We start from the raw sequence: 26525 nt of genomic DNA, 5'->3' as shown, positions 1-26525 counted from the left end.
TGCAGACCAGGTTGTTCTGAGGCAGATACCTCCACAGCAATACTAAAGTCGACCATGGAAACGCTGGTATTTCTGTGCCAGCAGACGTGCACCGTCGTGTTGCCACGGTGAGGTGCCTGACGTTCAAGGGAGGTGCGGGACGCATTGAGATCGTCTTCCGATTCCTGGTCTACAGTGGATTCCTCGGGGGATTCTATGAAACGCAGGGAGAAACCATCTCTTTTTTCCCCCCTTGTAGAAGATACAAACTATGAAAACATTAAGCAAAAGGCTACTTCTGGTAAAGCTTAAAACTTTCCAAACCTGTGAAGTACAGTGGTACCTCTGGTTACGAACCCTTCTGGTTACAGACTCCGCTAACTCAGAAGTAGCTGCTCCTGGTTGCGAACTTTGCCCCAGAATGTGAACGGAAATTGCGCGCTAGAGGTGTGCATGCAGCGGGAGTCCCCATTAGCGAAAGCGCACCTCAGGATAAGAACAGTTTCAGCTGAAGAACGGTCCTCGGGAACAAATCAAGTTTGTAACCAGAGGTACCACTGTATTGGGGAAAGAAGTAGGTTTTAAAAAATAAAGAAATTCCATGTTCTATAGCAAGAGAAAAATTACGCCACAATCCAACATGGAATTTGTACGCTTCGTCTATTGCTTTCTTTAGGCTTGAGCACACTTTTAATTCCCTGTTGCACTGTGACCTCTGAAAGTAAAACAACTTTGTGTGCATTTTGTTCTCCTGACCCTCTTGAGCAGAGCCTTGGAGGAGGAGAGGGGAAAAGGTCACATTCTGCAGCAACAACTTAGTTGAACGTGTTCAAAGGTGCATTGCTATGCACACTTGCATAGTGAACACAGTGGGACGTATTTGCAAGTGGAAAAAGCATAGGATCTGGTTTTTTTGGATAAGCTCACCCAATTCTGTATGGAAAGTGATACATTCTCAGTGGCATTGGTTTAGAGCACTAATGGTATTTTAATGTAATCCTGTACATCTCACTTAGGAATAAGTCCTGTTAAGTTCAGTGGAGCTAGCTCGCAATGTTAAGCAGAAACAAAATTAAAAAATCCCTTCCAGTAGCACCTTAGAGACCAACTAAGTTTGTCATTGGTATGAGCTTTCATGTGCATGCACACTTCTTCAGATACACAGATCTGAAGAATACATGTATCTGAAGATACATGTATCTGAAGAAGTGTGAATGCACATGAAAGCTCATACCAATGACAAACTTAGTTGGTTTCTAAGGTGCTACTGGAAGGGATTTTCTAATTTTGTTTCGACTATGGCAGACCTGTATGGGATTGCAACCTAACCGTAGTTCCTTAACTTTCTTAAAATGCACCCTTGCTAGGGTTGCTATAGCTGAATAAAAATAGCCAATGAAGGCACTGTAAAAATAAATAAATCTATTTCCATGCATTCTATCTGACCTAAAATAGGTAATGCTGATCATACGTCTTTAAATGTGCAGTCAAAAGAACTGTTTATAGCTACATTGTGCAATAGACTACATCATGCAATAGACTTCATACTACGTGGCTGTGTTTTCAGCAAACTGCAACCTCAAGTCTGTACTTACTAGTGTCTGGTGGGCTGCCCCCTAGGAATTCAGGAGTTGGGCCATTACAATTCTCTGCCAAGTCAATGGCCATCTGTATGTCCTCAGTCCACTTGTCCATTTCCATGCGGCTGCTAGGAACAGGAAGGGAGATCTTGTTCATTTTACTGCAAGCAGTTATGAGCTTCATAAGCTGGTCAATTTTTTTAGCTGAATGCAAGTTTTCAGCCCGTTTCCTTAAGCTACACCAGGCATAAGCAAACTCGGCCCTCCAGATGTTTTGGGACTACAACTCCCATCATCCCTGACCACTGGGTCCTGTTAGCTAGGGATGATGGGAGTTGTAGTCCCAAAACATCTGGAGGGCTGAGTTTGCCTATGCCTGAGCTACACTCTAAGAACACCCTAGTTTTAGTGTGTTCTCATATGTTGAAAACAACTGATTACAAATGTAATTACAGTGAACTATTATAATAAATTGCCTAGAATAATAATCTTTTTTTGACAAGTTGCAAAAAAGAGAACGTGCAAAGTGGAAATTACCTTGCAGCCACAACAATGGACTGCTGTTGACCTCTCAGCGTGAAGCAGTGAGGAACCCCCCATTCTTCTTCGCTCTCTTCAATCTGAGGATATAATAATAATAATACCTTTATTGTCATTGTACAACCTGTGTACAATGAAATTAAACGAGCCCCCCAAGCACTCAATCTCTTATCAAACAACACACCACCTTGCAAGTCAATTTCGCTATGTTATTTTTCATTCAACAATCTTAACAGCCCACAGATAGAAGCAGTATCACCGGTCACCTCTGAGGCTGAAGCAGCAGTTATGTTTCAGTGATGTTTCAGTGGTGAATGCCAAATGCAAGGTATCTATTTTGAAAACTATTATTTTCCATGTTCCTAGGGAATCATCTTGTTTTAGGCTTTGGTTATCAACTGATTTCACTGGTTATCAACTGATTGTGTACCAACACAAATTAAAAAAACGACTATGATTTAATGCCACTCCATTTATCACTATCCCCTAGAACAGCACGCATGCATTCTCATTTCTAATTTGCCTCAAAAATTCCCGAAATGGCTTTCATTTCATATAAAGACACAAAAGGTATCAACCACAACGTAATTTGATTTGAGATTTACAGCAGCTAACTGATCAATCCACAGCTCGTACTTACCATCATACCATATAGCGGAAGCTGCCCATGGACTTTGAATTGATTTGATGCTGTTAGGCCTCTGCTTGTGTACAGCAAGACATCGTTGAACTAAAACGCAAACACAAGAAGGAATGTAACTTGGTTGAAAACAGGAGATTTAAAGGCTTGGTTCATAGGTCTAGCCATCTGGAGGTAGCACACAGAGCCTACAAATGTGCCCATCACTCTGTGTGTAATGTATGTACCTGTGACCACACACTATTTCAGGGGTCTAATCACATGATCCAACAGTGTGGGAAACACTTAGACATGCTTCCAATATTGGGCTGTTGTCCCCATCCCTGGCATTCAGTAGCCCAAATATATCTCAGCATCCAGAGTTTCATATCTTAAGATCACAAAAATAAGTAAGTAAGTCTTGAGAGACACAGGACGCAAAGGGAAGTTTGCTTTGCCATCCCCAAAGATGGTTTGCTTTGCGTTTTAAGCTGCGTATTGACAAGGTAGCAGATTCTGGTATTTCAGGAGCTGGCTTTGTTCCATTCTTGAACCAGGTGCAGACCCTTCAAGTCATGCATATGTGGCCTTTGGGACTCAAAGATGACGCACCAAAGGTTGAAAATATCAGTTGATTTATTGTAATATGTACCAGGTCACTACTACACATTTATGCAAATTAAACAGGAAGACGAAAGGAAAGGATAGCGGCCCAGTTCAGACATAGATCTTGTTTACAAATCACAGTAAGCCGTAGCTAATGGTTTGTCATGATTCTTTCTTGTCCATTTGTGTGTTGCCCATGCTTTTAAGACCACATTCATGAAAGATGATCTTACTTGGCTACGAGCGATTGCCAAAGAAGAGGAGCTACCTATGCTGAAGAAACCAAACGTGATCCTTGGATTACCATCATGTCTGAACCAGGGATCATGGCTTGTTTCACTTGGCTTAGTGATTATGGTTTGTTGGGAGTGAAACCACCATCCTAATTTGGATGCAACTCGTATGCCAGGGGCTGTGATCTGTTTCCCCTGTGAGTTTGTGTAGTGTTGTTTTCTTAGATTATTTTACAATTTGCATCAAACTCCTTCTGTGAGCTTCTCCCTCCCCCCACCTTTCCCATCACTTGCCATTTATTGCACAGTTGTGTTTGAGTACACACAAACATTCCTGCCACTTACCAGGAAGAACATCCGCTGCTGTAAGCCCTTTCCAGACAACTTACTAAGGCTACCCAGTCTAATAAACTCCTGTGCAGGAATGGAAACAAAACATGCCATGTCAGAGCAGTATTCAAACATCTGGCTGAAAGTCTGGGCCTAATTAACGTTGCATCACTCAATTTATTACGTTATGCCTGCCCACCCCGTTGTAATTCAGCTACATGCAAGAGATATCCTCTAGGCCACTTCTGCTGTTCTGTCCATAAGGCCTCGCTCTGACATTGCGTCAGAAGTTATGAAATGGAAGTTGGGTGACATTTAGAAAATACTCGGAACTTGTTGCAGAGCAATGAGGTGGTAAGTGGGATTGTCTTATCATGCTGGGCACTGAGCAAAAGGGGAAGAGGGGAATTAAGAGGACAGGATGCAATTAAAAAATAAGAGCCATGGTAATGAACAATAAACAGAACCCAGGAACAGAGTTATTACCGCATAACGTCATTTAACAAACTAAGTCAGAGGGGAACCAAACATCCCTTAATTCCTTCTGCACCTCCATGAGAGGCTGGCAACACATTAGCCAGGAAGGCTACACAGAGCCTTGTTGAGCAAATGCCAGCTGAATGTGGAAAGAAGTACAACTGGCTCATCCTCAAAGTGTCCATTTATAGCAGGCTGCTTCTGCATGTAGCTCCCAGCAGCAATGGCACAAAGACAGGATGTGAAACAGGAATCATCCCATTAAAAATATATTTTACAATGCAAGGACTTAGATCTCCTAGGGTGATGGCATACCCTGATGGTCCATCGAGAATCACAGTTCTTGGTACAGAATCCACCTATGGTGCATTTATTTTCCTAGTCCGATTGATGCAGAACCCACCCTCCCTTTACCAGTGCAGGTAACTGCTGATCCCATTCTGACTGTCAAGTCACCTGCCTCCAACATATGCAATCTTTGTATTTTGTTTGTTTCTGAGAAGTAGTGTTTTGAAGCAGTGCGCGGAGCAAGTGGTTGAGAAACAGGATCCTTTTATGCACTAATCAAATGAAGGGGGTCATGTGTACAAAGGAGTCCTGTAGCGCTAAGGTAAGAGAAATGCCTTTTACTGTCCAAGAGCAGGCAGGATTTATCTTATTCCTTAATGCTGTGGGACCAATGTGTTAAGATAAAGAGATAAATCTCTGCCTGCTTTTTCAGAGGAAAAGGCGACGGGCAGAGGTTTATCTCCAGTTTTAGTGCTGTGGTCCAACAGATGCTTTGCATGATCCCAGGTTCAAGTCCTGGCACCTCCAGGGAAGGCTGGGAGAGACTCCTGTCTGAAACACCAGAGAGCTGCTGCCAGTCAGTGTGCAGACGGAGTCAAATGGACCAATGATCTGACTGGGGGGGGGATAAGAAGCTGCCTTGTGCTAAGTATGCATTTGTGAATTGGCAAGACAAGCTCTCAGTTATCAATCTGGGTCAAAACACTCAGGAGAACTCGTAGAATCTCAAGTCTATCATCAACTTATGGTTGAAGAGGTACGTAAATCACAACCCCCACCCCCACCTGAAACTCTCCCAATTTTAGCGAAACCACAGCCTCTCAAAGCCATTCAGAAACAGTGGCTATGGGGGCCATAAAAAAGGGTAAGGTGGCCTGCCCCCCCTTGCTTCTCACCCTTTTGGTTTAACATCCTCCTTTTTTGGCAGAGCCATATTCAAACAAGACATTCCAAGCTCATATAAGAAGTGTAACAACTTTCAAGACACTTCCCATCCACCCCAATTACAGTATTTTTAAAACATGCCCCCCCCCCCATGTTGTTCTGTCACTTACCCTTCCTGGGATCACCAGATTGTCAATACCTATCAAATCTTTCTTCAACTCATGTAGCTTCTGGAAATTTTCCATCTTCAGCATACTGCTGTGAAGCTGAGCGACCGCTTCTGAAATCTCTGCCAGAGCAGCTGCGAAATGAAACACATATGCAGAAGGAGGTAGCAGATGAATTACCTGGGCCGGAGCTGCAATCCATGGGTCTCCCTCTGCCAAATGCCTCAAGAGCCACACATAATAGGCACTGCGACTTATACCGGGAAGGAGAGAAGCAAGGTTCGTGCAATGCAATGATGCCCCTGGGGAGCCAAACTGTTGTTCTTGCGGGTGCATTTGCAACCTCACTGATGCCTTGCCCCTCTCCTTCCTGGGAAGCTGCAGGAGTGAAAGGAGGTCATACAAGGGCTGTCACTCAACCGACCATGACTGCCCACAAGATCTGATGTTACCGCTCTGGGGGCAGATTTAGTCTTGCCAGCTCCCATAGCCAGGTCTTCACTCAGGGATGGTGCACTTTTGTTTTTAGAAGCACCAAAGCAAGGAAACAGTAGGCAATGGTGGGGCCTCCCGATTCTCATCCACCATTCCTTTTGCCCACCCATTTCTCTCGGTGACTGATCCCCCCCCCCGCTTAGTAGGTGAGCCAGGAGGTGGCAAAGGACCCCTGGATAGTTAAGTCCAGTCAAAGGTGACTTGTGGGGTTGTAGCGCTCATTTCGCTTTCAGGCTGAGGGAGCTGGCATTTCTCCAGAGACAGCTTTCCAGGTCATGTGGCCAGCATGACTAAACCGCTTCTGGCACAACGGGACACCATGACGGAAACCAGAGCACACAGAAACCCCATTTACCTTCCCGCCACAGTGGTACCTATTTATCTATTTGCACTGGCATGCTTTCGAACTGCTAGGTTGGCAGGAGCTGGGACAAAGCAATGGGAGCTCGCCCTGTCACGGGGATTTGAACAGCCGACCTTCTGATCGGCAAGCCCAAGAGGCTCAGTGGTTTAGACCACAGCGCCACCCGCCAGTCCTGCTACTGGTGTAGGGAGCATGGCATGAGTTCCAGCAGTCTCCATCTCGGGGCGAAAACTTAGCAACCCACAACTGCTAATGTAAATAATTTCAGGTTCTACTTTAGCTCTACTTGCCTCATGGGTCTGTATAAACACATTCAAGTATTATATAGACTAATAACAAGTGCACCATTTTGTTATAAGATTCTCTTGTCTCCGTTTATTACACTGGGATTCTTTCAAGGAATGTTATTTCTGATTTTTTAAAAAACATGGTTTCGCTGGGTTTCAAGATAATTAAATAATCTTAGTCTTCCATGAATTGATTTTTTTAGCTTGTGGATCTGCAGTTCACATAACTTTAGTGAACACACTTCCTTGTTTTAAAGCACCTTTTCATGCAGTATTTTGGGCATGTTTCAATACCAGGCATTTTTGCTTCTCTATTCTGTATTTAAAACCACACATTTCAGCTACCTTTTCCACCCACTGGTCATCACATTATTCTGGATGGCTTCCCAGAAATGTCATAAGAAGCTTGAAAGATTGAAATGCTAATGCCCCTAAACGACAATTGTGTTGTGTTTGTCTGTGTTTTTAAATCTCTCTCTAGAGGCTTTACTTAAGGAACCTATTGGAGTGCCATGACTTCCAGTGCAACGCTACTTTCAATGAAGCCCAAGGGATAACCCTGTTGTAGTGAAATATAAATTATTAAGCATTCCCACCCTCATTTCAGCATTCTGCACAATTGTTCAGTTGTTTGTGAAATGGAGTCGTATGGGAGAGTTGGGCTGAAATCCTATACCTATTTATTCAAGATCCAAGCCCCACTGAACTTATGGGGAGAGATATGCCTGGACCACTCTGTTAAGGACCCAACTATGTATTACACAAAATGCATATAACTAAACTCCACCTGTCCTTTTCTCAAGAAGCAGCTTCTGCAGAAGCCAATTTCATAGAATCATAAGAGTTCTGGTCCAACCCCCTGCAATGCAGGAATCTCAGCGAAAGCATCCCTGACAGATGGCCACCCAACCTCTGCTTAAAAACCTCCAAGGAAGGAGAGTCCACAACCTCCCAAGGGAAACCGTTCCACCGTCCAACAGCTCTTACTGTCAGAAAGTTTTTCCTGATGTTTAGTTGGAACCTCAAAGCCATTGGTTCGAGTCCTACCCTCCAGAGCAGGAGAAAACAAGCTTGTTCCCTCTTCCATATGACAGCCCTTGAGATATTTGAAGGTTGCTATCATATCTCCTCCGAGTCTCCTCTTTTCCAGGCTAAACATACCCAACATACCTTAGTTTGGCGACACAGCACAGCAGGTTGCTGCTTAATCCCCCCCCCCGCTACTCTAGATCACCTCCTCCTAAAGCAGCAGAATAAAAAATAAAATAATGGGCTGTCAGGGTTCAGTCACACCCATCTGCATGCAATATGTCCTTAGGAGCTAAGAGTTCTGGATCTGCTACTTGAGGGAGATTTCCTCCAACACTCAACTCACCTCTGGAGTCCCTGAAGTCCACATGATTTGGTGGATAATGTTTACAGAGCCTTTCCATTATCTGCTTGTAGTGCATAAGTCTGTGCAGAGGCCTGAGAAGGAAGGTGTTGAGTGGTAGATAACAGACTTTCTGCAACTCAAAGTCTCTGCATAAGGTTTCCAGCTTTCGAGAGTTCTTGATCCCATTCTCCAGCTCAACCAGGACCTCGGTGTGCTTCCGCAAATGAACCGTCAGTTGCTAGAGAGAGAAAAAGGGGTGGGGCAGAGATGTAGTCATTATTTAGTACATCTTTAACTCTGCATCTTCAGCGCAAAGCTACTACGACAGCGTAACTATGAAATCAAATGCAACACAATGCAACATCACAAGAAGATAATGCGCAGTAGGTACAAACACATATAATAACAACACCGCTTCTGTAGTGGCTCAAAAGGGTTTACAAGGCTAGAAGAATAGAAAGATCTTTGCTTGAAACAACGTCAGAGTTGTTTGAGGTGGGGTGCCACAAAAACTCTGTCCCTGGTTGCCATGTGCTTTAGCTCAAAAGGTGAAAGTACCTGGAGGAACGTCTCTGACAGTGATCTCTTGAAAAGGAGTGGCGCCATGTTGTTGCCATACTGAATACCACTACTTCTTCTTTATTGTTTTCATGCCAGCAATGTAAAGGGTTTAGACCAGGGATAGGGAACTTGTAGCTCTTCAAGTGGTATTGGATTTGCAACACCCATCAGCCCCAGACCGTGCAGGCAACGGGCAGGGTTAATGGGAGCTGTGGTCCAGCAGCAGACGAGGGACCACAGGTTCATTACCTCTGATTGACACCACGGATATCTTAGGAAACTCCTAGCCCTACATCAGTCTTCCTCTGCTGGTACAAATCCAATGAGTTTCTGATCTGTCTGGTCACTTCTCTGTTGTGACATCTTCCCTACAACACCCACTTTCAGAAAGCCTGTGAGGAACTTTGGCTCAAACATCTCTGACCATCTTGGACACTGGTTTGGAGATGCTTTGTGGAATTTCCCTCAACCTCTGAGATGGGAAGCTTTTGAATATTACACTTACCATGTGGAGGTTATTATAGCAGCAGACACATGGGGTTGTAATGTTCAAATTAAATGTTATGGTCAGCCTTGGAAAAACAAGAGTTTTGTACGCCCCGTGTGCTATCCATCAGCACAGGCTAAGGAGAGCTTGGAGTGTCATGGATAAAAGAGCGCTCCATGCAAAAGAGCACTCCACAAACTGATGGAGCAAGCCCAGACCTGAAAATTGCCTCAGTAGCTTTTCCCACCCAGTTAACTTCCTTCTGGTTGGAGTTGGATGCTGCTCAAGTAGCCTCCAAACCTATTTACCTACACGCATGTGTGGACCAGAAGCACAAACAAATGGTGCTTTCATATAGAGATCTTGGTTCTGCATCTCAAAAAATTGTCCCTTATGATACCATTTCCAAAACAGGTTTGAACTGGTGATCCTGCGCTTCTACTTGCAGGAAAAAGAAATACATTAAAACTTACCCCTGTGTGTTTGAAAACCTTATGGCAAAAAGGTGGTCTACACATTTTAATACTATTGTTTCTATGATGACTTCCGACATTTAGACAATGCAGAGTTTGCAGCTGCAGAAACTCCACTCTAATCACTCAGAAATTCATTGACTTCTTTTTGTTCCAGTGAGCAATTGCAGCACAAATCACAATTTTTTTTTTGTTTAGCCAAAGGCCACCACCAATCATACAATACAATACAATACAATACAATACAATACAATACAATACAATACAATACAATACAATACAATACAATACAATAATGATTAAAGGCACTATTTATTGAAAGAGCCAGTATCTTTTGCAATTATCATGATGATGAAAACTAACACTCACTACAAAAATTGATCATATCCTTTTACAATGTAGGGGATTCAAAGTCCCCTACTATTTCACATTCTTAATCCACCTTCATTATTCTAAATCATGCTGGAAATCCATCATAGGGGATTTGGCCCAGAACTAGGAAGCTAGCTAAGTCTAATACGGTCCTATGGGTCTGGTTTGTCGCCCAGAAGACCAAAATGTCCTCTCCTACTCAATCCTTTTTGCCTTCCAATCACTTTGCTATACACACGTGTCTAAGACAATTATATAGACTGCACTGCATCCACTTTATGTTCCAGCTTTTCCACGGCTGGTTGTTCACACCGACACTAGCCTTCTTCTGGGGTAAACAATCTGAGCCAACTAGACATGACTGTAGAAGGGAACCTATTAAATTTTCCCAAGAAATACAGCAGGGACTGTGTGATGTTGTTGTTCAAAAAGAGAGCAAGCAAGCATGGCTGCATGAACGCCTGTCTGTGCATGCGTGCATAAACTGCTCCCATATGATCCACACTAGGGTTTAAAGGCTGTGCATAATTCATACCTTCATATTCTGGATGTTCTTCAGCATAACGTCCCCAATTCTTTGGTAATCTCCTTTCAAGTGGGCATTAGAGCGGCCTTCCCTGCCAACAACAAAATTATCCCATGTCAGTCAAGCATTATAACCGTATCATCACTCAAAGAGAAAAAGGATTTTCTACATTAAAAACAAAACAAAACCCCCAACATTGCTCTGTGCTGCTATTTAGGAGTCTTATTAATGTGCTGTTAATTCCCACATGAGGTACATTCTTCCTTTGCAACAGCTTGCATTTCCGACAGTGCCAAGGCCACGAACTTTGCAAACCTACGAAGTTTTGAAGACAAAAGGGCAAATGCATCCTTTTGAAAACTACAAGGGCCGACAACTGGGGGGGGGAATGGAAAAAGAAATACTGGGATAGTATCAGAAAGGAAATTTAACACACAGTGGGAAAACTGACACACGCATTTGACAAATACTGTACTTGCAATGTTCAATTCAAAAGTTCCAGCCCATAGTATCATGGGATAGACTTAAAGGATGCTAACTGAAACCCTTGCCTCCTTGGACTGAGCTGGAAATGAATCAATTTGATCCCCCTGCCAAACTAGAAAAAACATTAATTAATTCCCCCAAGGCAATCCAAGTGACTAGTGCAACCATTCATTTTACTTCTTGCGTGAATGGGATAGCATACCCTCCAACATTTCTCCTATGAAAATAAGGATGTTTTCTTCCATCATAATATTTTTTCTTATTTATACCCCACCCATCTGACTGGGTTCCCCAGCTACTACTCTGGATGGCTTACAAGATACATAAAAACATAATTAAACATTTAAAAACTTCCCTATACAAGGATGCCTTCTAAATGTTATGTAGTTACTTGTCTTCTTGGTTTGGTAGACACATAACTGCTTTACAACAGCTTTTTCTTACTGCAAGAAAATTCTAGTGCTAGCTGGTCCTAAGACATGCAACTCCAGTCAAAAGAAAATGATTTAGCTCTACAGGGCAAACCACTAGTTGCAGCCTGGCAGTTACAGTGAATTTTAGAGACTCGGGTTTCCAGCTGAGATCCACAACAGTTAATTCAGCATCTATAGGTTTCAGCTGAATTAAAACCCAATTCACAAAGGTTCTTAGTGACAGCAATGCGGCCAAATATGCTGAAATGCAAGTACAGTGGTACCTCGGTTTACGAACTTAATCCGTTCTGGAAGTCCGTTCTCAAACCGAAACTGTTCTTAAACTGAGGCACACTTTCCCTAATGAGGCCTCCCGCCGCCGGTGCCCTTCCACCGTTCGGATTGCATTCTTAGTCCGAGGTAAAGTTCGCAAACTGGGACAATACTTCCGGTTTTGCAGAGTTCGTAAACAGAATCGTTTGTAAACGGGACTGTTCTTAAACAAAGGTACCACTGTACTTCAGTTCTAAGTTTGGGGATTGGAACGGAACATTAAAAGCAAACAAATAATCTTGCTTTCAATTAAAAAAAACATGAGGGGGCATGCTTCGCTCAGGCTTAACTGGGAGAAAGAAAGAAAGAAAGAAAGAAAGAAAGAAAGAAAGAAAGAAAGAAAGAAAGAAAGAAAGAAGAATGAATTCACACCCAATAAAACACTGACCATGTTTGTCCGTAACACTAAGCCAAACTATGATTTAATGCAGATGTGCTGGATCTTGGGGTGGAGATCATGGCAGCATTGCTTCTTCTTAGCTGTTTTAGGTCAGTCTAGCGCCAAGGTTTGAACCCAGGATCTTGGTTAAACTGTTCTTTGCTATAGATCATGGGTAAAAAATCCTGGTTCGGCAACAAGCTAAGCCAAATATTGGCTAGCTGCTGCACTGAGTTAAAAGGACCAGGGAGGAGCCAAGAAGCTGTGAACTCCCTCTGTGTGAGCCAGCCCTCCTGTTTGGCATGATGTGCAAGTCCCCAAGGATATGCTCTACAAGGCTTCAGGCCCCAGACCAACTCTCATGTTACAAAGTTGTTTGCAAATGTGACACGAAGGCTGGAACCATTAACCCCGTTGCATGGGAATCCCTTGTGAGTGACTGCAGTGCAAGAGATAATTAAGTCAAGTTGTGCATCCATAGCAGTGACCAGTGGAGGAATTACTGCTAGGAGAAGCACAGAGAGGAGAAACGCCATGGCAGACCTGTATCAGCACAATTGGATGCCTTCATCTGCCCCGGCTGGAACAAAACATGTCTCTCCCATATCAGTCTCTACAGCCACAGCAGGCGCAGTAAGTCTCCAATGGTTTGGCTTTACCTGTGAAGGCGCACTCCTCCACTGTCTCCCGAGACAGACGGATGCCAACCAAGCCAGGCTTGTGTGATTCAAAGAGTTAATCTAGAATGCTGAAGGCCTTTGTGCCAGTAGAAGGAGATTTCTGAGGGTCTTTGTTCAGCAGAACATCTCCATGCCCAACCTCAAATTGCTGCTGTAATTTTCTTCTCTTTCAAAAGTTGTTTGTGGTGGGGCATTGGGAGGCGGGGTGGGGAGAGGTTGCTGTTCAACAAACAGTGGGCCCTAAGCTCCCTCGGGCGCAAAGAACTGTGTACTTCTCTGGATCTAGCCTGATTTAGTTCCTGCTCATTTCAACAGGGCCACTTTCCAAACAGACGTTCTTATGATTATGGAACAAAAACAAGTCAACGAATCCACAATGTTTTAAGATAAAAAGAATAATGCTATTGAGACAATTCTTCTGGGTGAGCATGCATTTGCATTCAGCATCCTTATTACACAGGCCTCTTGTGTATTATTTTCTAGCTCGAGAAGCGTAAGAGGAAAAACAAATATCGCAGAGAGAATCAACCACTGAATTATCTCTGCCCAACAAGAAATTTTTAAAAAGAGTTTCCAAAAGAAGTGCAGGTGCTAAACTATTTCATATTAGTGGATCAGTGGAGCGAGATTGCTGTATCTTACATTTTATAATTATATTACACCCCAGACTGCTGCATCTTTCCAGCTTTATTGTCAAATGCTCTCAGACCTCAATATGCAGAACAAAAAAACATTTTCTCCCTGAAAGACTAGTTTGTGCTACAAGACATTAATATTGCATGATTTTCTTTTTTAAAATGTAATGAATGTCACAAGCTTGGCATTTGCTTCATGTCCACTTATAAACATATGAGGTGGAGCTGCCTAAGGAATTGTGCGCAATTGCCAGGAGAGGCTAGCCTGACCTCGGGGTGGGTGGGTCTGTCTCTTTCTAATCCATGTCACTTGGGAATATGTTCATTCATAAGTCTGTCACACCCTGTTTCAGCATAAGTAGGATTTTAAGAATGATCCGGTTCACACCTTCCAGACTAATGTGCAGATCTGAACAAAATTGTTATCCTTCGTAATTTGCACTTCCCCCAAATTCTGTGGGAAAGATTTTCAGCTCAAAAAAGTGTTACGATTCATTAAAATCCATGTATTTCTTAAATGAAATGCAGTTTTGACAGAAAATATATTTATAAATGCGTATTTTGTGAGGAAAATATATTTAAAATGATGTGTGGCATTAAACTAAGTTTTATGCAGAGTAGACCCATTGAAATAAGTTATGCCTGTCAATTCCGGTGGGTCTACTATGAGCAATACTTAGTTGAATACACCCTTATTTTCTCTACCAACATTATTGCCACGGACATTATCCCTGACTGCCAAATGATATTCTACTCAAATAGAAGCACAAAATGGTGCTACACCACCCAAAAAAGAAGGTAAAATTTAATTTTTATCAAAAGTGGTATAAAAGTCCCCAAAGCGGGACCCAAAACCAACAAAAAATTATGATGCTATAAGAAATATAGCAACATATTGTTATTTGCCTGTGAACACTAGAAGTTATGCTTTACAGCAATAATTCCACTCTCCACTTATTGGCATCTCAATATTCAATGTTAATTTTATTACACTGGGAGAGCAGTAAATAATTGTCCTCCTCCTCCTCTTCTTTTTGTTAAGGAAAAAAATATATATTAAACTGGTCCTGTAGAAATCAACATAAAGCTTAGCCAGAAATTAAGCTTTGAATGTAAGGAGCATTCAGATTTTGGGAAAAGCTCTGAGCAGCTGTACATATAAGAATGATGATGTGACCATTCAGTTGCAGTAGTCATTTTACCACTACACACCTTTGCTGCGACTGAATCGATTTCCTAGTTTTACTCTGAGTGCAAGTACGCTGCCTGATGTGGTTCAGAGAGAAGGAGAAATTGTTGGGTGCTGACATGCTGAAGTAATTGTGAGGGCACTAGGAGAAGGGGACGACAGAGGATGAGATGGTTGGACAGTGTTCTCGAAGCTACGAACACGAGTTTGACCAAACTGCAGGAGGCAGTGGAAGACAGGAGTGCCTGGCGTGCTATGGTCCATGGGGTCATGAAGAGTCGGACACGACTAAACAACAACAACAACAACAAGTCTCCTTGAGTGCAGGACTATACCAAAAGGTTGCATTAGTTCAAACAATGGCTCAAAGGGTCCATGCATTCCAAACTACAATAAGGAAAAACAAAATGTAGAGGATTTACACATAGCCCCTTCAAAACAGAAGGCAGTTCTTAAATAACATGCAGAATGACTGAATTATGGCATTTTTCCTGGTAAGGGAGTATCGCTCTTGTCCTGACATGAAAATGGAGACCAGAACAGAAAAGGAGAAAGCCCAAGGCAAAACATCTGATCACCACTTGTTGCTATAGTCGATAGGAAGCCATAAGGAATATGCAGCATCTTTACAAGAAAACTGATCTCCAAACACAGGAAGAAGACAGATGAAGCAGAGGGGGATCAAAGATGATAAAAACCCAATAATTGTTTTTACAACCTAGGAATTCTTTTAACTACCTTCTTTAATCAACTCAGATTTCAGAAACCAATCTTCATCAAATGGGCCTCTGAGATAAAATAAGCAAGATGAAATGTAGTGGCTGGGTATCTGCAGAAATAATACTAGCTTACTGTTACTATTTCTTGCGCTGACACCCAGCTGTTCCTCCAAGGCGCTCAGAGTTGCTTGCACACATGGTGCCCAGCTGGCCTCTCATTCAATTGGCACCAAGAGCCAGACATTTTAGCTTTGATGCCTTCAAGACCACTCTTCTGAGTTTATTTTACAGGATTTTTTGGGGGGGAGGGGTAAGGACTACTGAGATAACGTTAGGTGCTTTGCACCCAGGTAAAAGTGCTCTAAGTACCCCCATATTATGACTTTAACAAGCTCTGAAGCGAGAGCACAAAGTGTATCTTATTGTTAAAGTGAGAAATGCTTATTCCAGGTTGCTGATGTTGTTGCTTTTGGTGAGTATAGTTAACTCCAAGAGAAGTCTTACACATGTCTACTCATACACAAGTCCAATTGAGTTTATTTGCTTACTATATACAGTCATGGGGGGAAAGGAAGTACACTTTCTTTGATTTCTATGGTTTAACATATGAGGACATAACAACAATAATCTATTCCTTAGCAGGTCTTTAAAATTAGGCATATACAACCTCAGATGAACAACAACACATTGGCATGTAACACTGTGGCAGGAAGAATCAGCTGCACAGATATAAGATGGGTTGCAAGTAGTACAGTACATGTGAAAAGGATCTAGGGGTCTTAGTAGACCACAGACTTAACATGAATCATCAGTGTGATGCAACAGCAAAAAAAAAAAAAAAGGCTAATGTTCTTCTAGGCCAGGGGTCAGCAACCTTTTTCAGCCATGGGCTGGTCCACCGTCCCTCAGACCATGTGGTGAGCCGGACTATATTTTGAAAATAAATAAATGAACGAATTCCTATGCCCCACAAATAACCCAGAGATGCATTTTAAATAAAAGCACACATTCTACTCATGTAAAAACACGCTGATTCTCGGGCCGTCCGCGGGCTGGATTGAGAAGGCGATTGGGCTGCACCCGGCCCCCGGGCCTTAGGTTGCCTACATCTGGTCTAGGCTGTATCAACAGAAGTATAGTGCTCCAATTAAGGGAAATAATAGTACTTCTCTATTCTTTCTTGGTCAGGCCACACCTGGAGTCCTGTGTTCAGTTCTGGGCACCACAATTTAAGAAGGATATTGACAAGTTGGAACGTGTACAGAGAAGGGTGATCAAGATGATCCAAGAGTCTGGGAAGCAAGCCTTATGAGGGAGTTTAGCCTGGACAAGAGGAGGCTGAGAGGAAATATGATAGCTATCTTCAAAAATCTAAAGGGATGTCACATGGAAGATGGAGCAAGCTCCTTGTCTCCTACTTCGGAGGGCTAGGATGTGAACCAATGGATTCAAGTTACAAAACAGGAGAGTCCACATAAGCATCAGGAAGAGAGTGGAACAGACTCTCTTTGAAAGTGGTGGTCCATTGGGCGTTTTTAAGCAGAGGTTGGATGGCCATCTGCCATGGATGCTTTAGTTGAAATTCCTGCATTGCAGGGGATTGGACTAGATGACTCTCAGGGTCCCTTCCAACGCTACAATTCTATGATCCCTGAACAATGTGGAAAGGGGCACTGGTGACTGCTGAGAGGACAATGGGACAGGGGACACTCCCCCCCCCCTGTGAACTTCCTTAATGGAGACTTTGAATTAAGGCGAACACAGCTGAGTCTTTGTATATTAAAATGTTAAGACTAGAAGCCCCTTGAGGTCAAGCTTTGTCTTCTTATTTCAGACTCTAATGAAGATGAAATAGACCACATCAAGCCTAGGTTAAGTAATGACCCATGGCCTTAGAAATCAATCACAAACAGTCTTTTTAAAGAGAGAGAGAATGCTAGGAAGAAATGTATTTATGATCTCCTTTAAAAAAATTCATTCATGCCAACAGTGGGATTTCTTATGTGCAAATTCAATTTTACTAGTTCTGTTCTATGTCCCATCCCTATACAAACGCTTGCTTGGAAATAAACTCTAGTGAACTCAACCCGCCTTACTTCTAAGGAGACATGCACAGTAAAAATGAGAGGAATAATCTGACTTTCTACAGCTGGTGAGACTAATCTGTCATACAGATTCTATATGCAGAAAGCAACTAGCAAGGCTTATTTGCAGAAACTGCAAGGAGATAAAAGTCACTCTACATATTTTACTTGCCTCATTGTTTTCAGTCCGCTTATTGTTCAGAGCAATGGATAAAAACTAGTAACCCGCCCTGCGGTTTTAGCCTGCCTGGGAAAACTATTACATTAGAATAAATGTATTAGAATAAAGAACTCGCTGTGCAATAAATAAATAAATAAATCTAGGATAAATCTTAACGCACAGGATTTCCTCATGCGAAACATAAAATTTAAATCACAGGCTAGAGAAACAAATCTGCAGTTTATTACTGACCTTGCTTTCAGTCAAAACCTCCCAAGACAGACCTATAAATTGTTATGAGTTTGGGGTTAACACATTCCCGTGGCTTGCCAGAACACAATAAACAACAGTTTGCAAGTGCTGTCTGTAGAGAGGTTTCCCAGCGGCCTACTTACTTGGTATTATAGAACAACTAAAGAGTTTCTATTACCTATGAATGCACAACAAAAGTAACGGATATTTGAATGCACAACAAAAAAAGTGTGACGTTAGATAAAAAACAGAAAAAGGGTGAATATGAAACAAGAATACGGCTTCCAGGACTAGATCATATTGTTCTTTCTTAAAAACAGCTTTAAGCCCATATTGAAATCATTCACCATCTCAAACAATTCTATGTCCATGAGCAGAAATGCCTGTCTAAGGCCACCTTTGAACATTCCTTTAAAATGCCGAGAGAGGAAGTCTTAGCAAATTACGCTTTCTGCATCCCCACTGCTATTGAATGGGCAGGGTGCCCTGCTGCAGAGATAGACTTGTGCTTCTGGCTAATTAAATATGAAAGAAAGAAGACTTGTGCTTCTGGCTAATTAAATATAAAAGAAAGAAGAAATACTCCAAACAGAAAAAAAGCCTTAGTATCGATTTGGCTCCACTGATTTGGAAAATATATTCATAGGGCGACTACCCCTATCCTTTTTGGGCACAGACAGCCCTACAAATGAACTCATTCTAAGGAAGGGCTTAACTCACTTTGCACAAATATAGGGCTGGAGGAAAAAATACGGCTGGTACAAGAGGTTAATTTTCCCCACCACAGACAAAACACTACACGGAATACCTGCTCAACACAGACAACCACTGTTGCCACTACAGGTAGAGAATAAACCTGTAATAAGGTAAATGGGGCCCCTGACCATCAGGTCCAGTCGTGTCCGACTCTGCGGTGCTCATGTCGCTCTATAGGCCGAGGGAGCCGACAGCTTCCGGGTCATGTGGCCAGCATGACAAAGCTGCTTCTGGCGAACCAGAGCAGTGCACGGAAACGCCATTTACCTTCCCGCCGGAGCGGTCCCTATTTATCTACTTGCACTTTGATGTGCTTTCGAACTGCTAGGTGGGCAGGAGCTGGGACCAAGAAACGGGAGCTCACCCCGTTGCAGGGATTCAAACAGCTGACCTTCTGATCAGCAAGCCCTAGACTCTGTGGTTTAACCCACAGCGCCACCTGGGTCCCTAAACCTGTAATAGTGGAAGCAAATAAATGGGTTTTCATTGTGAAAATGAGAGTGACTAAGGCCCGGATTCAACTAACCCAGTGTGCTAGTGGAAGCCAGTGCTAGGGAGCAGTACCAGCGCTTCCACGGGTCTACTCCCTAAAATCCGTGCTAGAGGGTCAGGAAACTCCCAGAACAGCACACCGGGGGGGGGGGGAGGAGAATGGGGCTCGTCCCATCTCGCATGCAGAAAAGTTTGTGCTGACAGAGTAAGAGTGCAATGTTGAATTCCTCGCTTAAAATTTGGCTGGACTTTAAAGTGCTGTGGTTCAACATTCATGATGGACAAATATGTCCTTTAACTGAATGCAGCAGGATCCCAACCTTCAGATGTTTACAGACTGACTTGTAGAGTTGGAAGGGGCTACGAGGGTCATCTAGTCCAACCTACTGAAATGCAGGAATCTTTTGCCCAATGCAGGGATCGAACCCACAATCCTGTGATTAAGAGCCTCTTGCTCTCATCACCTTGTACCCTCAAGCTGGAGTTACAGTCCAACAACGTCTGCTGGGCATCTGGTTGGGAGATGCCACCATCCATAAAAGCACGTCCTTAAGAATAAGCAAATCTTATCACTGGTAAAATAGGCTTCCGCCTACGGTAATATTAAGGAATAAGTCAGAGGAAGCAATAAATATTATACAGTATTATATATAAGAATTTATAAAATAAGCTAAACAAGTCCTACTACAAGCTTCAGCTCTGCCAACTGCATTATTTCCAAGGCATATTCACTCGAGTTGTCAGGCAGACGATTGGTGAAATCTTAGGTTAATATGCCGTACAGCTGAGTATGCTCAGTATAAAACAGATAATTCTGCAAGTCTATTTGCAAACTGAAGTACTGGACAAACAAAACATAGCAGTTCAAATCTTTAAAACTTATCTATCTATTCTGTGGCAGAATAAAAGTGGCATTAAATAAAGAAACAAGCCTTTTGGTCTCAGCTAATTTTTTTGTTTTAAAAAAGCTTAGTAAAAAGCGTTTCATTTTTATCCCCTGGCACTTTTACAAAATATAAAAAGGGGTGCAAACCTTGTCCTGCCTCTTATTATTTCTGCTATTCACCTCAATACTACTTGTCACATTTGGCTCATGCCCAGCAAAGGCATTGTAAAGGAAAACTGATTTCGTTTGTGTTTGATCGCCACCAAATAGAATTTACTTTCCTGAGTAACACTACTAAACTCCAGGTTTTCTAGATATGTACTATGCCAATGATTAAGGAGTACATTAGAGTACATTAGAATTCCTTTCAGTTTTTTCTTCTTTTTGACTATTGATGAAGAAAATTACAGATGCCAATAGAGGATTAACCCAATTCATTAAAGATCAGTGATCAATTGAAAGAGTAAGGCTACCACCTGAGATATATATTAATCTATCTATCTGCTCAAGGGCACAATGTGGGAGGGGAGGGTTTAACAGGGATGGAATAGCAAAACAAAAACAAAAACATTTCCAAATTACTCACAACAGGTAGGAAAAGGGTTCCTTACGGTTAGCCGATTCTGATAAGTCACCAGATCTGCCTCTTATTGCCTCTGTTTTTAATAAATCAGGATTAGCTAGAATCACACAGTGGGGAATAATCTTATAAAAAACCATTAGCTCCTTCTGGCACCATTCCACCTCTCTTTTTAAAAAGGGCTTCTTTGACCTTAAGAGCTGAATCCCTTCTCGTAATCGAGCTCCTGCTCAGAGGTTTAAATATATTGTCTATATTAAAGATCTAGAGGGAATTAAGAAGTTGATGAGCTGATTTGGCTATCAGATTGGTGAGGCTTAATATCAACAGTAGAAGAGGAGGAAGCTGTAAACCTGGGAGCTGCAAATCTGTAGGTGCCACCACAGAAGAAGTGTGCATAACTCAGGAATAACGTTTATCCTGTGCATCAATAAACTCCAATCTCCAAATCCAATCTCTGGGTTCCATCCAATGTTTCCTGTTTCCATGCAGGAAACAGTTGGTGCAGTCTCTCTTTCCTTTCCCATACTACTGATAACCTCCAGCCCTCTGGACACTGAAGCATCTGGGAAGGGGCTACTGACCATTCTGGGATGTGGCATATGGAATGGCAATTGGGGTAGGTGGGAGAGAGATTGTCTAAAATCAGGCAAAGGAATCTTGTACTACTGTCACATGATTCCTTATTTCAGGTGATTTCTCCCCCCCCCCCCAAAGATAGTTCAGAATGTTCAGTAGGCTCCACCCATCTGCTCCTACCTTTGTTATCCGAATAGGGTTTTTTTCAGGAGAGGGTATTGAGAGCTGCAGAAGTGTTGGACTACTGGTTGCACGAGCTGCCTTCTGCTTGTGCAATGTTGGCTACAACCCGCCATGTTGAAAGGATCTCATGGGTAACAGGAAATAATCGTTGCCTGAGACATTAGGGAGCTGATGTCAGTACTGGGATAGAAGACAGAGCAATGGCTTTAGAAGGAAAAAAATTAATGCAGGTGGCTTTATGTGCTTCATTGGGTTCAGGGTCTGGTCATAAAACAGTGGATAGTTAGGGCCATGGTTTCCTGACATTCTACCTCCAGAATACTCTTTCCACACAAGCTCATGTGCCTAACCCAGTGAGGGTACCTACTACATACCGTATTTTTTGCTCCATAAGACGCACCTGACCATAAGACACACTTAGTTTTCAGAGGAGGAAAGGGGGAAAGCCCCATTTGGGGGGGGGATCAGCTCACAGTTGTGCAGCTTCTTTTGCAAAGAGGAGAAGCCCCATTTTTAAAGGATCAGCTCAAAGTTGTTGAATTTACTTTGCAAAGGGAAAAAATCCTGTTTAACTCACAGTTCTGCAGCTTCTGATAATCTAATCAGCCAGATAATCACATGTTGCTGGGGAAACAAACAGCCTCCCTCTGCAGAACATTCAACAATGGAGGCCTGGGCAAGGGGGCGGGGCGGAAGGGAGCTAGCGTCCCTTATCTCCCTCCCCGATCTCTTGCAATCAGTTGCTGAGCGGCCTCCTCTCTTCCAGGGACCACGCATTCACTCCATAAGATGCATAGACATTTCCCCTTACTTTTTAGGAGGAAAAAAGTGTGACTTATGGAGCCAAAAATACGGTAATCCCATCCCTGCAAACTGTTAATGACAACGTTCTAGGCTGCACATTGTTCATACAAGGTGGTACTGACAGGTAAGAATATGGCTACTTATTATAGGAAAATGGGAAATTATGGAAAAGTGGTCTGCTAAGCAGCTTGCCTTCCTTTTCATTGTCAGACCCCAACAATCTCCAAGGAACGCAACGTTTTAATGGAACACAATTTCAAACTATGTTGGGGGTACTTGACAGCTATGGCGGGAGATTTAAATATAGCTTTTGTTACTTTGTGGGCCTTTCGGCAAGGCTGTGGCACCATCTTGTACATTATGCTTTTGGAAGGCTTACAAACCGATGCCTGGCAAATAGATCACATCTGTCAAAAGAACACGTCAAAAAACCTTTCTCCGGAGACAGTTTTTATCTACCCGCCATTGCCCTAGTATTGAGACTATGTAATGGTAACAGCAAAATCTCATTTCTGGATAGGTATTCATTACACCGTACTAAAGACTGCAGAAGTTGGTGGGATCTATCGAAGCTGTCTGGGACTGCCGAAAAGACCAAACTGTACTCCACATTCTTGCAACGGAATCCAACCAGGTCTCAGGAGAATCAGCCTCAGAGAAGTATGTTAACTGCAGGGTCCTCTTCTATACCACCGTAGCGTAGGACATATGGCTACAGTTAATCTAAATCGCAAACCCTCATCTACCAGCAGCTCTTCTTTCCTAATACTTGGGAAATCCTTTGTGGATTACGAGAGCTGGCTCGTTGAGAAACAATGCCACCTCTAAATGAAATTACACATTAGTACAACCAACACAATCAGGCACACATTCATAAATTTTATTAAGTTTAGCCTACTCCTGCTACGAAATCTTTTTTTTTTTTTGCAGAAAATGGACACCTCTGCTATAGAAATGGCATGTGAGCCATCAGAAGTGGGTGTCTTCTCCGTGAAATAACTTTCTTTCAGTAATATATTGAATAAATATTTCGCCGAGGTTGTTGAAATACAGTTTATCGTCTTACCTGCAACTTTATGTCACTGCATATTTACAAAAAGCTGTCTAACTTGCAAAGGGGCTTGTCTGAGTAAAGTTGACAGCATTTTTTTTGCCTCGACTATTATTATTATTATTATTATTAATTACCCCACCCATCTGATGGGATACAGACAAGAATGCAGGCAAAATTTGGAGATCAGCGAAGAGGGGGTGCATTTTAAATCTGGGAAGCTTGAATCCTGCTGCAATGCTGCAAGTTGAAATAAATGATCCTGGGAGATCCTATGAGGACCCCACATACAACTCTGCAGACCTTGTTCTGTATGCAACTCCCTTTCTGTGACAGCATCCAATAAGCAAAGAACTGGTTTGGTTGCTCACCTACTTGCTGCGAGGGGACTAAGGAAGGCAGGGTCACTTCTGATCTTTCCTTGGGTATGATGGGGATAGGAGTTGAGACATAATCTAAACACATTCTCAACGGCATTCATGATAGAGGATAGAGCAAATCCTCTCTTTTGTGCTTAGCTTTCAGTGGTGCAGCAAAATCATTAATTCAGAAACAAGGGGAAGTATCATTTACAGCATTGTTCTGGAGGAGGAATGTTTAGGAGAAATATTCCCCAGGGAGAACATCTACAGACTTGTGTTCGGCATCCTAATGTTTTGCTTCCATAAATACTAGACTCCTCCAATCCTTTGTTTTGCTTTTGTTTCGAGTGACTGATTAAAGCAAAATTAAACTGATTAGCACTCGTCAGGTCTGATTGCACGATTACAGTTCCCTCGTATTACAATTCACTTCCGAAATGAGGTCAACCAGCTTCTCCTATTGCACAGCAATACCAGAGGCAAAAGAATAAAGGTTACGAAGAATGATAGAATTCTGAACATGCTCAGATCATTGATTAGATTTCTGCCAGCAAAGAAACGTCTTCTTTGATGAACATTTCTTTCAAGTGGCATGTCTCTCTAACGAAGTGTTATTTGATTTCTCCTAAAACTAACAGGTGTGTCCCTCTGCCCCGCTGACTGATTAACTGTCTTGCTTTCATCCAATACAATAAACAAGTAATTAAAATAACAGTACCTTTTAAAGGCTACTATGCAATGTATGCAGCAGTTTTGGCATGCAGGCCATTATTATATATTTGTAAAATAAATTTGTCTGAATTAAGAGATGTACAGGTTCAACAAAATCAGTTCTGAAAATCATTTAAGGGGCTTTGAACTCAGCAGCCCACATTTTATGATCTAGATGAACCAATTTTACTGATTAATCAAACAAATGAATGTTTTCAGCCATGACTGATGTTCTATTTTATTATTTTATAAAGTTTTGCAGCTTGTTCTAGACTAGGCATCCCCAAACTTCGGCCCTCCAGATGTTTTGGACTACAATTTCCATCATCCCTGACCATTGGTCCTCTTAGCTAGGGATCATGGGAGCTGTAGTCCCAAAACATCTGGAGGGCTGCAGTTTGGGGATGCCTGTTCTAGACGGTTCCACTAATTTCAGTGGAACAAAAGCTTTAGCACTACAATCTTCTAATGCTTGCATCTCATTATTTTACTCCTGGTAAACATCACACAAAAGAGAGAAAATAAAACATAACATTAAGTTTTGCTACCATGCATCAGTACTAGGTAAAGAGACAAATCTTGAACAAATCAAGGCGACCCAGCTTTGTAATATACCTGTATCACAAATGGGATGTGTGTGTTAAAAGATGGAGGGGAAACAAAGGCTCTTCTACAGTTGACCTACACCAAACCATTCACATGACATTAACTCACATATCCCCAATATTCTCCCCCAATCCAGATTTTCAAAGGGCTTGGAACCTCAATATTCTGTTTGCAGAATATTTTAAGAACAGGGGAGCACTAATAATATGGCCTCCCAGCAGTCTACATTTCATTCTGATGAACAGGTAGATCAGGCCTGGGGGGGAAAAGTAAAGAGATGGACAAAGGTGGGCGCATTTGGTGAACTGAAACTATAATGGGGTGTCAGTTACAGCAAGATATTCGAGAAGCTGAGCATGGCATTGCCCTCCTCTGATAGAAAATAGTTTGGGGAATGAGACCTGACTCAACAGAAGCGGAGCATAACCTTTTATGCCCCTATTCCACTCCACAGGCAAAACTTACAAAAGATGAATGAGAAAAGGGTATATTTAGGCAAACAAGTGGATCTGGCTGCCTAATACCACAGTTCTTTTAACTGAATAGGTTAGAATGCAACATCCAAGGGCACAAACAGAAGCAGTGCAGGATATCTGATAAAGATCTCCTAGAGGGAATGAGAAAAGTACTGTAATAGCAGCTTTGGGTTGGAGGAGATCAGATTGGGACTATGATCCTGACAGTGCAGGGCTTAATCCTTTCTTCCACATGCTATATTCTCACTCAAAGATCGATTCTCCACCCCATGATCTGGTTTGCTTTTTGCCATGTGGAGGAAAACCTTCCGATTTTATTCATTTATTTGTACATTTACAGTGTGAGGGAATTTGGAACTGGAAAACAGAACAGGACAAAAATGTTAGATCCCACTGCTTTGGTATAAATCCAGTCAGTGCCCCTCCCCCTTTATTAATCTTTTTAAGTAATCAAGGATCTCCTGCATCACATCTAGGTGCACCCGAAGATTTGTGACGCTCTTCTTGCTGGAACTGACAGCCAACCTATTCTGACGTGAAGGAAGACATAACAGAACATGAACCTATTTAGCACGGAAAAGGAACATTAATAATAATAAAAACTACTTACCACAGGGCAAGCCGCTGCTCTATTTCCTTTAAAAAGTTGGTGTGAAATTTGTGCAAAGGTTCAAAGTTGGAAAAGATGAGATTCTTCAGTGCTTCTGGCATGCAGTCTTCTTTGCTAACTGTGCTCTGGAACCACTACAAAGACCAAGAAAAGCAATAAGGCTTTTGGGACCAAGTCTGTTGAGTAGCATAGCCTTTCCATGGGGCTAAAAAGAGCATGACCAAAGGGTAACGGCGGGGGTAGCCGAGTTTTTGGTAGCAGTCCTCCAAGGAGCAGGTTAACAAAGAAAACCACTGATTCTATATATATGTGTGTGTGTGTGTGTGTGTGTGTGTGTGTGTGTGTGTGTGTGTATAGCCAACTGCTGCCTTTTTATATATATTTCAAGGCTTTTATATGTTATTTTCTCTTTTATGGTTTTATTTGCAAAATGCCTAATAAAGGTTTGATAAGAA

The 26525-nt window shown here is 42.3% G+C and overlaps 1 protein-coding gene across 17 annotated transcripts in view; it reads right to left on the bottom strand.

Moving 5' to 3' along the window:
- The window catches only part of FARP1 (FERM, ARH/RhoGEF and pleckstrin domain protein 1), a 175850-nt gene that overhangs the window by 8394 nt on the left and 140931 nt on the right, over nt 1-26525 (bottom strand). For 13 of the 17 annotated variants that reach the window (XM_088667532.1, XM_088667537.1, XM_088667530.1 and 10 more), the window contains exons 16-24: nt 26071-26204; nt 10654-10735; nt 8226-8463; nt 5708-5838; nt 3903-3971; nt 2740-2829; nt 2097-2179; nt 1575-1687; nt 30-193 (exon numbers count right to left, since the gene is read on the bottom strand). In XM_088667532.1, the coding sequence (XP_088523658.1) occupies nt 30-193; nt 1575-1687; nt 2097-2179; nt 2740-2829; nt 3903-3971; nt 5708-5838; nt 8226-8463; nt 10654-10735; nt 26071-26204 (1104 nt within the window). The remainder of the gene's footprint in view (nt 1-29; nt 194-1574; nt 1688-2096; nt 2180-2739; nt 2830-3902; nt 3972-5707; nt 5839-8225; nt 8464-10653; nt 10736-26070; nt 26205-26525) is intronic. The other 4 variants (XM_088667542.1, XM_088667540.1, XM_060273360.2 and 1 more) reach the window with 1 other exon arrangement.

Source organism: Zootoca vivipara, chromosome 4, assembly GCF_965207765.1.
Source record: "Zootoca vivipara chromosome 4, rZooViv2.hap1.1, whole genome shotgun sequence".
Classification (NCBI taxonomy): Eukaryota; Metazoa; Chordata; class Lepidosauria; order Squamata; family Lacertidae; genus Zootoca; species Zootoca vivipara.
Note: the sequence above shows the minus strand (reverse complement) of the source record. Positions and strands in the feature narration are given on the sequence as shown.